At 56.4% G+C, this 13,504-nt stretch overlaps 1 protein-coding gene across 4 annotated transcripts in view; it reads right to left on the minus strand.

The window, feature by feature from the left end:
• The window catches only part of LOC102454141 (tyrosine-protein phosphatase non-receptor type 11-like), a 124,097-nt gene that overhangs the window by 45,161 nt on the left and 65,432 nt on the right, over positions 1 to 13,504 (minus strand). For all 4 annotated transcript variants that reach the window (XM_075918572.1, XM_075918573.1, XM_075918570.1 and 1 more), the window contains 3 exons: positions 1,015 to 1,111; positions 473 to 552; positions 187 to 345 (listed from right to left, as the gene is read on the minus strand). In XM_075918572.1, the coding sequence (XP_075774687.1) occupies positions 187 to 345; positions 473 to 552; positions 1,015 to 1,111 (336 nt within the window). The remainder of the gene's footprint in view (positions 1 to 186; positions 346 to 472; positions 553 to 1,014; positions 1,112 to 13,504) is intronic.

The raw sequence follows: 13,504 nt of genomic DNA on the forward strand, positions 1-13,504 counted from the left end.
CTATCAGCGAGAGGAGAAGGCATTTTGAACCTTGCAGGTCAGGGCTCGGGCCTCCAATGGGAGTCACAACTGCACCAGGTCACCATCTTTAAGTTTGTAAGTCAATGTGACTGAAGACCGGTTAGTCTTTAACTTGTGTTAAAACTTAATGAATTTTACTGGGACCCGCCTGAAGTTCCATTTTACCTTTCCTCTTTCGACTTCTTTTGTTGTCATAACGATAACGCGAGAGTTCTCCTGGAATACCATTCTCCAGAAGTCATTCACTGTGTTCTGCAGGCAGCCTTGAGTAGCAACGTAACTTTTTTTTGGCTTTGAATTGTTGCACTTAGTTTCAGATTCAGGCTAGAGATGAAAACAAATATCAATTAATGATGTGACTGTAAAGAATACTTTAATTTGTTTTAGGAGGGGTGCAATTACAAGCATGCTTTGTGCCAGTGGTAATTGAAGTAGACAATAACACGCTTACCATAATAATATTAGCATTGATATAGTCTGAAACTGGTTCATTTGCATCTCCGTCATGTAGAACAACTCTGGTATGATCAACTAGAGGAAGGATACGTAAACAGCATGTTAAACTCCTGCATTCTCTGGCTGCTATCTGGCCAACTTGTGATTGTTTCCTTAATACCAAATGAACGACATGAAGGCCAAGTTTTGCATGTACTCAACAATTTACCATTTCTAATAGCTCTCTAGCACAATTTAATTTCTTCAGAAATTTCAAAATCAAACATCAAGTTGTCTGTCTTCTCTTATTTAGTCAGTGCTTCATATTTGTAATTCATTTGAATGAGATAAATTATTCTGCCCTGCACCACTCCAGCACAAATTAATCCTCTTTAAATATACTGACCATTAGTGCTGATCACTCAGCACTTGTTGAGCTTGTGGGTGTGTAAAGCACTGTACTACTAACCAATAATGATTAGCTTCCCAGTGAAAGGATACACCAGTACCAGCCCAATGTTAACAGTGAAAAAAGAAGAAAAGGTGACTACTACTTACAAGGCAAAATGTTTTTGTATCTATTTTTGTTTTTACTTTCTTGCCGTTGACCCTCTTTACGACTATATAGAAGTTTGCACTCTTGCTGCTGTAAAGTCTAGATGAAAAAAGCATAAACAACTGGTTTTACCTAAACATGCACCGCATTGGTAATGAGACAGATCACACACAGCAGTGGCTCTAGAGAAAAATCTAACATTTGACTATCAGACTAGACATCATTAATAAGGTTGGTTCAAAGAGTTAAACACACTGAATTAGGAAATTCAAAACAGCAGTTACAAGAAATAATCTGACAGCTTTGAAGACAAAGGTTTTGTAGGGGTAAAGGTGGGGCCCAGATCCCCAAACATGAAGGGGTAAAGGTGGGGCCCAGATCCCCAAACATGAGGATCCCGCTGTCGAAGGAATGCTCCCCTGCGCCTGGTGGTACGCCAAGGGGGTCCAAAACGGCCACTGGTCCGTATGCTGCCACTGCGGAGGCCATGTTTGTGAGAGGCCCGAGACACTGTTGTGGTGCTCACCATGCCAGGAGTGAGAACGATGCTGAGACCCGGATCGGCGCTGGGAACTTGAGCAGTGCCGAGAGTGGGAACGAGAGATGGACGCCCTCGATGGTACTGACTCTACGTCGGACTCCAACGACGACAAGGCAGAGAGCAGGCCTAGGGAACAGTGCCTCTCCGTGTACCAAACCGTGGAGGCCAGCTCGCCCCGGTGCCGCACTGACGGAGGGACCATGAAACACTCCGGTGCCACTGACTGGGCCGCCAGGATGACCGTGCTCGATGCCGAGCTCTCTCTGGACTCCTGAGAGAGTGAAGCCACCGGTGCCGAGGGGCCTGTCGGTGCCAGCGCTGACATGAGAGCCGGGGAACGCTGCACCGTATGGGGCGCCAGTGCCGAGGGCGGTGTGGGCCTACCTGGATCCAGTGCCAATGACGAGGCCCAGGCCCAAGACTGATCCTAGCACCCCGGAGGAGGAGAGGGCGAGTCAGACATCAACTTGATCAGTTCCCGTGCCGCCTCAAACATATCCGGAGGAGAAGGCCGTTCAACCTGAACCAGCTCTTGCTCTGCACCGTGGCTTTTGATCGCGCTCGACTGGCTGCACTGACCCAGGAGTAGCCGATCTCGCAGCCGGTGCGGGCACGACAGGGTGCCCCGACTGGGGGCACACCTCGGGCGCATGATGGGGTGGGGACCTGCCACTCTCTAACTCTCCTCTTCTTGCACTGCACCAGCAACTGTGAGTGGTGCTGCATCGTAAGGCACCTCGACACTGATGAGGCCCTCGAAGACCCTGGTGACTCCCGCACCAAAGGTAGTGCGTTGCGGGACTCTGGTGCCAAGTCCAAAGACGGTGCTGGGCAAAGCGCCGACTCCATCAGGAGTATCTTCAAGTGCAAGTCCTGGGCTTAAAACTGCGGCAGATTCTACAGTTAGCTGGGACATGGGCCTCGCCCAAGCACTTCAGGCACAAATTGTGCAGGTCACCACAGGGCATAGGCTTGGAACAGTCAGCGCAGGGCTTAAAACCGTGAGACCCTGGCATGCTCCATGGGCCGGGCAGGAAAGGAAAGGAAAACAACAGGAGAGCCCCAACCGGAACAACTTATCTAACCGGTACTTAACAGACAGTAACTTGGACAAGAACAAAACGTTTAACTAGGTGCTAACTACTTAGAACGCTTCAAATACCGCTGAGATCACGCTTCCAGGCAAGCGAGAAGGGAGCTCCAACGACTGTCACGGGCAGTGTAGTGGGGCCTATTTGAAACCATGGGAAGGTGGTTTCTAAAAGCCCGCTGGGTGTCCAAGGATGGGGAGGGGGCACAGAACAGGGGCCCAATGAAGAGGGATGGAAGATTTGCAGGAAGGGAGGGGCGGGGTGTACCCTTTTGCATGGACCGCTTCAGGAAGTCGAGAGCGGGCCGCGGCAAGGCCACCTTCACCTCCTGGAGTAGGCGCAGGGGGGTTCGGGGGGTGGAGAGCCCCATGCGCTGAGCAAGTGCTCGGGGATCCACCCAGTCCCCCCGTCGTAGTCCACGAGGCCTCCGACCATGGTGGATTCTGCCAGGATCAGCCTCTGGCGCACCGAGGGAGACTCCACCACCTGCACACACAAGGCTGGATTGTGGAGCAGGGGCTCCGCGAGGAGGTCTGCTCCCTCGGAGGCCACAAAGGACCTGGTTGCTAAGAACAGCTTCCAGGTCCAGAGGAGGTCCTGGTAGAATTCCGGCAGCTCTGAGAGGTCTCCCGGAAGGCCCCTCGGGTGGATAAAAAAGAGCTGCCGGTCGTATCGGAGCCCTCGGAGGCGGCGGAGGAAGGCGCTCGCCATGGTGCCCCATGCCGAACTACCTGCACTAAAGAGAAGTCTCTGCAGGGCCTGGAGGCGGAAGGTCTGGACCTGGCTGCGCACACAGACCAGGCCCTGGCCCCCCTCCTCCAGAGGGAGAGACAGAACCCCTGCAGAGACCCAGTGCAGTCCTGGCCAAAAGAACTCCAAAGCTGCCCTCTGGAGCTTGGCCAGGGCCTCCGGGGCCAGGCGCAGGGTGCTGAGCTGGTGTCATAGCATGGGCAGGACCAGCTGATTTAGCACCAGCGCCCTCCCTCGAAGGGAGAGACACGGGAGCAGTCCTGCCCACCAAAGCAACCGCTCACCCACCCTGACCTCCAAACCTTGCCAGTTCTCCAGCGGAGAAGGATGCATGGCGGATAAATACACGCCCAGATAGAGCAGCGGACCCGCGCTCCACCTGATGGCCCATCCCCGACCACCAGGCCAGAACTCTTGACCCAATCGACCCGGGCAGAGGAGGCTTCCGAGTAGACAGCTTGACAGGCCTCCACCCGCGCCAAGTCGCCCGGGTCCTGGACCAGAAGGAGCACATCATCGGCGTACGCCAACAGGACCAGCCGCAGCTCCGGCTCCCGAAGCACCAACCCCGTCAACCTCCTACAGAGGAGACAGAGGAAGGGCTCGATCGCCAGAGCGTACAGCTGGCCCGACAGCGGACACCCCTCACGTACACCCCGCCCGAAGCTGACTGGCTCGGTCAGGGTCCAGTTGAGCCTGACCAGACACTCCGCGAGGGCGTACAGCACCCGGAGAAAACCCACAAACCGGGGCCCGAAGCCGAAGGCCTGCAGGGTGCCCAGGAGATACCCGTGGTCCATCCTGTCGAACGCCTTCTCCTGGTCCAGGGACAGGAGGGCGAATGACAAGCCGTCCCTACACCCGAGCTCCAAGAGATCCCGGACCAAATACAGGTTATCAAAAACGCTACGGCCCGGGACGGTGTAGGTCTGGTCGGGATGGATGATGTCCGCCAGCACGGACCACAGTCGCGGCGAGATGGCTTTTGCTACGACCTTGTAGTCCGTGCTGAGGAGCGAGGCGGGATGCCAATTCCGTAGGTTGCGGAGGTCCCCCTTCTTCGGCAATAGGGCGAGCACCGCTCGCCTGCATGACAGAGGGAGGACCCTGCTCTCCAAGGACTTGGCCTAGACGGTGACAAGGTCTGGGCCGAGGACGTCCCACAACACGCGGTAGAACTCCACGGTCAGCCCGTCCATGACCGGGGTTTTATTGTTGGGCATGAGACGGAGGGCTTCCGAGAGCTCGGCCAGAGTGACAGGTAGCTCCAGCCGGTCTCGGTCGCCCGCGCCGACCGTCGAGAGCTCGGTCCAGAGTGCCTTGCAGGCGTTGGCTTCGGTCAAATCCGGGGAGAACAAACTGGTGTAGAAGGCCCTGGCCCTTCCACGCATCTCCGCCGGATCCGTGAGGGGGGTGCAGTCCTCCGCCAAAAGGCAGGTGATGTGCTTTTTCACCCCCCTCCTTTTCTCCAGGGCATAGAAGAAGCGGGAGCCGCGATCCATCTCCCGAAGGAGCTGGATGCGAGATCGAACAAAAGCGCCCCGGGCCCTGTTATTTTCCAGGGCCCGGAGCTCCTCCCGCTTCTCCCGGTACGCCTCGCGGAGGGGTGGATCCTCGGGGGCGGACGCCAGGTGCCCCTCAAGCTTCAAGACCTCCCGTTCCAGCTGCTCTATCGCCGCATCCCTCCGCCGGCTGGCGCCCCGGGAGTAGTTGCGGCAGAAGAGCCGGACACGCACCTTCCCCACATCCCACCATCGCTGCGCCGAGGGAAAGGAGAGCCGCTGCCCCTGCCAGAACTCCCAGAAGGACGCCACGAAGCCCACGTCCTCCAGCAGGCTATTATTAAAGTGCCAATAGGCCGGCCCCAGCCTCTCCCAAGTCATAGGCTTTCATGGCCACCAGATGGTGGTCCGTGGATGGGGCCGGCCGGATGGTGGAGGAGTGGGCGCATGCCAGATGGAACCGGGAGAGGTACAGGTGAGTGCTAACAGGGAGTTTTGAGAGGGAGTTCTCCAGGTGAAGGAGAAGCTGATACAGGACTCTTGAGTTTGAATTCTAGAAACCTCTGCTGATTGGCTGAGCCTTGGTAGGGGGAGGGGCTTTATAAGGCAGTGGGCAAGCGACCAAGGAGCTTGCGAACAGGTGAGTGCTAACAAGGAGTTTTGAGAGGGAGTTGGGAAGGGCAGGAGGTTTTCTTGCCTTTCTTTTTAAATCCCTTTTCCAGGACAGCAGCGATGGTTGGTGATGGGTCTGCTGTTGTTACCTGCACAGCGTGTGCCATGTTTGTCTTCCTCCCGGAAGAAAGAACGGATTTCATCTGCACCAAGTGCAATCTGGTCGACATTTTGGAAGAAAAAATTAGAGGACTGGAGGCCCAAGTGTCGACCCTACGGTTGATCAGAGAGGATGAAGATTTCCTCGATAGAAGGCAGCATTTAATCCTTCAAGCACGGCAGGCAGAAGAGCCAGAAAGGGCAGTACGTGACCAAGAAGAGAACTGGCAGCATGTAACTTCTAGAAGGGGAAAAAGGCCAGCACGGGACTCCCCCGATGCTATAGAGGTAAGCAATCGCTTTCAAGCTCTCTGCACAGGCTCTGCAGTGCTGAAAGCCCTGGAAGGGACATCACAAGGAAAAAACCAGAAGGGACCACCATCTACTGGAAGGCATGGGATGCGTAGTCCTACGGATGGGGGTTACACGGCCACCACCCCCAAAAGGAAACAACGGATGGTGGTGGTCGGGGACTCCCTCCTAAGAGGGACTGAGCCATCCCTCTGCTGTCCGGACCTGGAATCTCGAGAGGTGTGCTGCTTACCGGGAGCTCGCATTCAGGATGTCACTGAGAGGCTTACCAAGCTGATCAAACCTTCGGATCGCTACCCCTTCCTGCTTCTCCACGTGGGAACTAATGATACGGCCAAGAATGATCTTGAGTGTGTTACTGCGGATTATGTAGCACTGGGAAGAAGGATCCAAGAATTTGGAGCGCAAGTGGTATTCTCCTCCATCCTCCCTGTTGAAGGGAAAGGACTGGGCAGGGATCGTCGAATTGAGGACGTAAATGCGTGGTTGTGCAGATGGCGTCAGAGAGGGCTTTGGTTTCTTCGACCATGGGACACTGTTCCGGGCGCAAGGATTGTTAGGAAGAGATGGGATACACCTAACCAAGAGAGGAAGGAGCATCTTCGCGGGCAGGCTTGCAAACCTAGTGAGGAGGGCTTTAAACTAGGTTCGTCGGGGGACGGTGACCAAAACCCTGAGGGGAGTGGGAAAGTCGGATACCGGGAAGAAATGCAGAGAGGAAGGGGCAAAAAAGGAGGACCCATGTTTCGAATGGAGAAGATAGGACGATCAACTGGTTACCTGAAGTGTTTGTACACTAATGCGAGAAGCCTGGGCAACAAACACGAAGAACTGTAGGCCCTGGCCCAGTCCAAGAAATATGATTTAATTGGGTTAACAGAGACTTGGTGGGATGACTCGCATGACTGGAGCACTGTCATGGAAGGGTATAGACTGTTCAGGAACAACAGGCAGGGGAGAAAAGGAGGAGGAGTTGCACTATACACAAGAGAGCACTACGATTGCTCTGAACTCCAGTATAAAGAGGGAGAAAAACCTGTGGAGAGTCTATGGGTTAAGTTTAAAGGAGCAAACAACAGCATTGATGTTGTGGTTGGTGTTTGCTACAGGCCACCGAATCAGGTGGATGAGGTAGATGAGGCTTTCTTCGGACAGCTGAGCGAAGCTTCCAGATCGCAGGCCCTGGTTCTCGTGGGGGACTTTAATCACCCTGACATCTGCTGGGAAACCTATACGGCAGTACACAGGCAATCCAGGAAGTTTTTGGAGAAAGTTGGGGATAACTTCTTGACACAGGTGCTGAAGGATCCGACCAGGGGCCATGCGCAGCTTGACCTTCTGCTCACAAACAGGGAGGAACTAATAGGGGAAGTGGAGGTGGGTGACAACCTGGGAAGCAGTGATCATGAGATGGTAGATTTCAGGATCCTGACCAAAGGAAGAAAAGAGAGTAGTAAAATACACACCTTGGACTTCAAAAAAGCAGATTTTGACTCCCTCGAGATCTGATGGGCAGAATACCCTGGGATGTTAACATGAAGGGGAAAGGAGTCCAGGACAGCTGCCAGTATTTTAAAGAAGCCTTATTGAAGGCACAGAAAGAAACCATCCTGACGTGTAGCAAGAGAGGCAAACATGGTAGGAGACCGGACTGGCTTACAGGGGAAATCCTTGGTGAACTTAAGCACAAAAAGGAAGCTTACAAAGAGTGGAAACTTGGACAAATGACCAGGGAGGAGTTTAAAGGTATAGCTCGAGAATGCCGGGGGGTTATCAGGAATGCGAAAGCGCAAATGGAACTGCGAGCGGCTAAGGATGTGAAGGGTAACAAGAAAGGTTTCTACAGGCATGTTAACAAGAAGAAGGTGATCAGAGAGGGTGTGCGGCCCCTAATGGATGAAGGAGGTAACCTAGTGACAGATGTGGGGAAAGCTGAAGTACTCAATGCTTTCTTTGCCTCTGTATTCACGGACAAGGTCGGCTCCTGGACTTCTGCGCCAAATGACGCAAGATGGGATGAAGATGGACAGCCCATGGTGGGTAAAGAACAGGTTAGGAACTATTTAGAAAAGCTAAACATACATAAATCCATGGGTCTGGACTTAGTGCATCCGAGGGTACTGAGGGAGTTGGCAAATGTCATTGCGGAGCCTTTGGCTAATATCTTTGAAAAGTCGTGGAGATCGGGAGAAATCCCGGATGACTGGAAATAGGCAAATGTAGTGCCCATCTTCAAAAAAGGGAAGAAGGCTGATCCAGGGAACTATAGGCCGGTCAGTCTTACCTCGGTTCCTGGAAAAATCATGGAAGGGATCCTTAAGGAATCCATTTTGAGGCACTTGGAAGAGAGGAAAGTGATTAGGAATCGTCAGCATGGATTCACGAAGGGCAAGTCGTGCCTGACCAATCTGATTAGCTTCTATGATGAGGTAACTGGCTCGGTGGACATGGGGAAGTCAATGGATGTTATATACCTTGACTTTAGCAAGGCTTTTGATACAGTCTCCCACAATATTCTTGCCAGCAAGTTAAGGGATTGTGGATTGGATAAATGGACGGTAAGATGGCTAGAAAGATGGCTAGAAGGCCGGGCCCAGCGGGTAGTGATCAACGGCTCGATGTCAGGATAGCAGTCGGTTTCTAGCGGAGTGCCCCAAGGTTCGGTTCTAGAACCGGTTTTGTTCAATGTCTTTATTAATGATCTGGATGAGGGGATGGATTGCACCCTCAGCAAGTTTGCGGATGACACTAAGCTGGGGGGAGAGGTAGATACGCTTAAGGGCAGAGATAGGGTCCAGAGTGACTTAGACAAATTGGAGGATTGGGCCACAAGAAATCTGATGGGGTTCAACAAGGACAAGTGTAGAGTCCTGCACTTAAGACGGAAGAATTCCAAGTATAGTTACAAGCTGGGGACCCTGGCTATGTCTACACTACAGCGCTAATTCGAACTAACTTAGTTCGAATTAACTAACGCATCTAGAACTAAAAACTAGTTTGAATTAGCGTTTTGCTAATTCGAACTAGCGCATCCACACTGATTGGAGGCAGGGGGCCATTTAAGGGCGGCTGAAACCGGTTCTGGCAGGGCATCAGGTCAGTAGTTGCTTTGTGTGGCTGCTGTCTGAGGCTCGTGCTTAAAGGGATCCCCCCGGACAGCCGGTTCTCAGCTTTTCCTGCTTGCTTGCCAACCTCGCCGAGGGACAGCAAAGCGTTGGTCTCTGTGCCCGTCTGTGTCGGTGCTTCCCTTCGGGGACGCTGCCGCAGGTGGCAACATGGAGCCAGAGCTCGCCCTGCACCTTCTGATGCACTTTCTGGACTTGCTGCTGCAAGCCTGCCACCAATGGCTCGAGGCTGCCTGGCACCACCTGGTGCACGTCAGCCCCCTGCCTCTCCACCTGGCCGCCCTGGGGTCCGTGGAGGAGCCGTGGTGGCCCCCCGGCACCGGCGTGCCCCTCCGCATCTGGCGTCTGGACACCAGCAGCGACTGGTGGGACCGCAGCGTCCTGAAGCGCTGGGAAGACCGACAGTGGACCCAGAACTTCAGGATGAGGAGGGACACCTTCCTGGAGCTCTGCGAGTGGCTCGCCCCTGCTCTGCGCAGAAGGGACACTCGCATGAGGCCCGCCATCCCCCTCCAGAAGCGGGTGGCCATCGCCCTCTGGAAGCTCTCCACGCCGGACAGCTACCGATCCGTCGGGAACCAGTTCGGCGTGGGGAGATCCACTGTCAGAGTGGTGCTCATGCAGGTATGGCACTCGCCGGCCACTGCGCCGGGGGGGAGGGGGGCTGCGAAGAGGGGATGGGCCGCCCCAGGGACCAAGGGGGGGCGGGAGGAGGCGAAAGCGCCCCGCACCGGAGGGGGCGGTCTGTCCCGGCCGTACTACACGCTGCCAGGGGGGTTGCTTCCGGGAGTGGGGCGCGGGGCACTGGCAGGGCACGAACGCTCCCAGCCACCCAGGCGCCCCACTGATTGGCGCTTTGCTGTGTCTCTCTCCGCAGATGGTCAAGGCCATCAACCGGGTGCTGCTCCGCAGGGTGGTCCGCCTCGCCGACCCGGACGCCGTCATCCGGGGATTCGGCGCCCTCGGCTTCCCCAACTGCGGGGGGGGCCATCGATGGGACGCACATCCCCATCCATGCCCCGGAACACCAGGCGTCCCGGTACGTCAACTGCAAGGGGTACTTCTCCGTGATCCTGCAGGCCGTGTGTGACCACCGGGGACAGTTCACGGACATTAATGTGGGCTGGTCCGGCAAAGCACACGACGCCCGGGTGCACCGCAACTCCTCCGTGTGCCAGCGGCTGCAGGACGGGACCTTCTTCCCTGACCGCCACATCAGGGTCGGGGACGTGGACATGCCCGTGTGCCTGGTGGGGGATGCCGCCTACCCACTGCAGCCCTGGCTCATGAAGCCCTACACGGGGCACCTCAATCCCTCCCGCCAGGCCTTCAATGTGAGGCTGACCAGGGCCCGCATCGTGGTGGAGGAGGCCTTCGGGCAACTGAAAGCCCGCTTTCGATGCCTCCTCACCCGTCTGGACCTGGCCGAGCACAACATCCCTCCCGTCGTGGCAGCATGTTGTGTGCTCCACAATTTATGTGAGCAAAAGGGGGAGGCTTTCCTGCCAGCCTGGATGGCTGAGGCTGACCGCATGGCTGGACACTATGGTCAGCCCCGCACCGCCGCCGCCCGGGAAGCCCAGCGGGGGGGCCGTCCGGATCCGGGAAGCCCTGCGGGAGAGCTTCCTGGTGGAGGAGGAGGAGGACTGAACTCTCCCTGCATGCCCCACTAGGGCCTTCTTCCACCCAACCCCCCTTCCCCTCCCTACCTACTGTCAAAGACACCTGTTTTTCAAACAAAAATGTCTTTTTATTTAACTAACTGGGGTGGGGGGAGTGGAGGGGAAGGGAGGGGGAAACCTGGGACGAGGGAGCAGGAAGGGGAGGGAAGGGAAAGGAAAGCTCAGGGGTGGGAGTCCGGCTGCCTCTCCCGTCTCGCCACACTGCGGGTCCGGGGGCGTTGGTGGGGAATGGTTGTGGAGGGTGGGGCAGGAGGGACGGGGGGTGTGGAGGAAGCAGGAGTGGGAGCAGCAGGGGGAGCAGGGGGAATTGGGAAGTGGTCCAGCAGGCTCTGGAGGTGGCCTCGCAGGGCCTCCAAGCTCCTCCGGTGCAGCCTCAGGTCCTCCTGGACCCAGTGGTCCTGGAGACGGAGCTGTTGCTCCAGGAACCGGAGGTGCCGCCTTTGGTACTCCTCCTCATTCCTGGCTCTCCTGCTTGCCTGGGCACGGACAGCTGCTGTAGGCGGGGTGGTGTGCCCTGCAGGCCCAGGTGCTGCGGCTGTGGTGAAACAAGACCAGCCGTCAATTACTCCAGGGGCCCAGGTGTGTGAAACCCAGCTCCCCTCTGCAAGGCCAGGGCCCCTACAGGATCCCCAGCTGCTGCTCCATGGTGGGCAAGGCCCAGGCGCACGGTCCCGGGGCTCCCTCTTGCCCCAGCCCCCCGTACAGATAAGGGGAGCATGATGGTACTCACAGGTGGACGCCTCCCCGGCCTCGGACGACACAGGCGAGCGGCTCTGTGGGGTGCCGCGGGGGTCCTGGGCAAGCTGCTGGCAGGCTCCTGGCTCTCAGAGCCCTCCTCCTCCGTCTCCTAGAGCGGTCCCTCTGCTCCGGGGTCTATCACGTCCCGGGTGGCAGGGACGGCATGAGGCCCCAGGAGGCGGTCCAGAGCCAGAAAGTGGGGGCACGCCTCCGGGTCAGCCCCTGGCAGGCAGGCCCGGGAGTAGGACTGCCGCACGTCCTTTATTTTCCAGCGCACCTGCTCCCGGCTGCGCTGGTGGCCCCTGGCGGCCAGGCTAGCAGCCATGCGGCCATAGACTGCCGCGTTGCTGTGGCTAGTGCAGAGATCGTGGACATTGGAGGCTTCCCCCCAAACCTCGATGAGGTCTACGATCTCGGCACTAGACCATGCGGGCGCCCGCCTCTTGCGCCCCCGGGCAGGCTCCTGGGAGCCGCCAGGCTGGTCCTGGGAAGAGGGGGAGGGCTGGGTGTCCTCGGCTGGCTGGCTCATGGGTGTCAGGTGCAGGGTGTGCTGGCAGCCTTGCAACTGGCACAAACTGTGTAGCCAGCCCGTGGCCCTTTAAGGGCTCCGGGGCCTGGAGGGGGGCAGTAGAGTTTGCCTGGTGTTGGCCAGAGTGGCCACCAGGGCAAGCTGGGAAGGGCTAGCCTCCCACTAGTTCGAATTAAGGGTCTACACAGCCCTTAATTCGAACTAGCAAGTTCGAACTAGGCTTAATCCTCATGGAATGAGGATTACCTAGTTCGAACTAAGCGCTCCGTTAGTTCGATTTAAATTCGAACTAATGGAGCGCTAGTGTAGCGCCTAGGAAAGTTAGTTCGAACTAACTTTGTAGTGTAGACATACCCCAACCGGTTAAGTAGTAGTTCTGCAGAAAAGGACCTGGGGGTTACAGTGGATGAGAAGCTGGATATGAGTCAACAGTGTGCCCTTGTAGCCAAGAAGGCTAATGGAATATTAGGTTGCATTAAGAGCAGCATTGCCAGCAGATCCAGAGATGTCATCATTCCCCTTTATTCGGCTTTGGTGAGGCCGCATCTGGAGTATCGTGTCCAGTTCTGGGCCCCCCACTACAAAAAGGATGTGGACGCATTGGAGAGGGTCCAGCGGAGGGCAACCAAAATGATTAGTGGGCTGGAGCATATGACTTATGAGGAGAGGCTGAGGGACTTGGGTCTGTTTAGTCTGCAGAAGAGAAGAGTGAGGGGGGATTTGATAGCAGCCTTCAACTTCCTGAAGGGAGGTTCCAAAGAGGAAGGAGAGAGGCTGTTCTCAGTAGTGACAGATGGCAGAACAAGGAGCAATGGTCTCAAGTTGTGGTGGGAGAGGTCCAGGTTGGGTATTAGGAAAAACTATTTCACTAGGCGGGGGGTGAAGCACTGGGATGGGTTCCCTAGGGAGGGGGTGGAATCTCCATCCCTCAAGGTGTTTAAGTCTCGGCTTGACAAAGCCCTGGCTGGGTTGATTTAGTTGGCACTGGTCCTGCCTAGAGCAGGGGGCTGGACTTGATGACCTTCTGAGGTCTCTTCCGGTTCTATGATTCTATGAAATGCAATCCAACCAGGAGTGGCTCGACCGCTCGCCCCCCACCCGGACGTAAGTAAAGGTGGTGCTGTCGTCCGGGTGGTCGTCTCACCAGACGGCCACCAGGGAGTGATGGTCCCCGATCTCCGAGGACGCCTGCTGCGGCCTGGTAGTTCGTGAGTCCTACGCGGTCCCGGTCATCGAGGGTGGTGTTGAAGTACTCACCCAGGACCAGGCACTCGCGAGGATCCAGAGTGCCGAGGAAGGTGGCCGCCTGCCGATAAAAGGTGACCTGGTCCGGGCCCGCGTTCGGGGTGTAGACGTTGACCAAGTTCAACATCAGCCCCTCTACGCGGGCCCGGACGTGCAGCAGGCAGCCCGGGACAACCTCAGCGGTCCCCAGCACCTCGGGCCGTAGG

Source organism: Pelodiscus sinensis, unplaced genomic scaffold (assembly GCF_049634645.1).
Source record: "Pelodiscus sinensis isolate JC-2024 unplaced genomic scaffold, ASM4963464v1 ctg42, whole genome shotgun sequence".
NCBI classification, from domain to species: Eukaryota; Metazoa; Chordata; order Testudines; family Trionychidae; genus Pelodiscus; species Pelodiscus sinensis.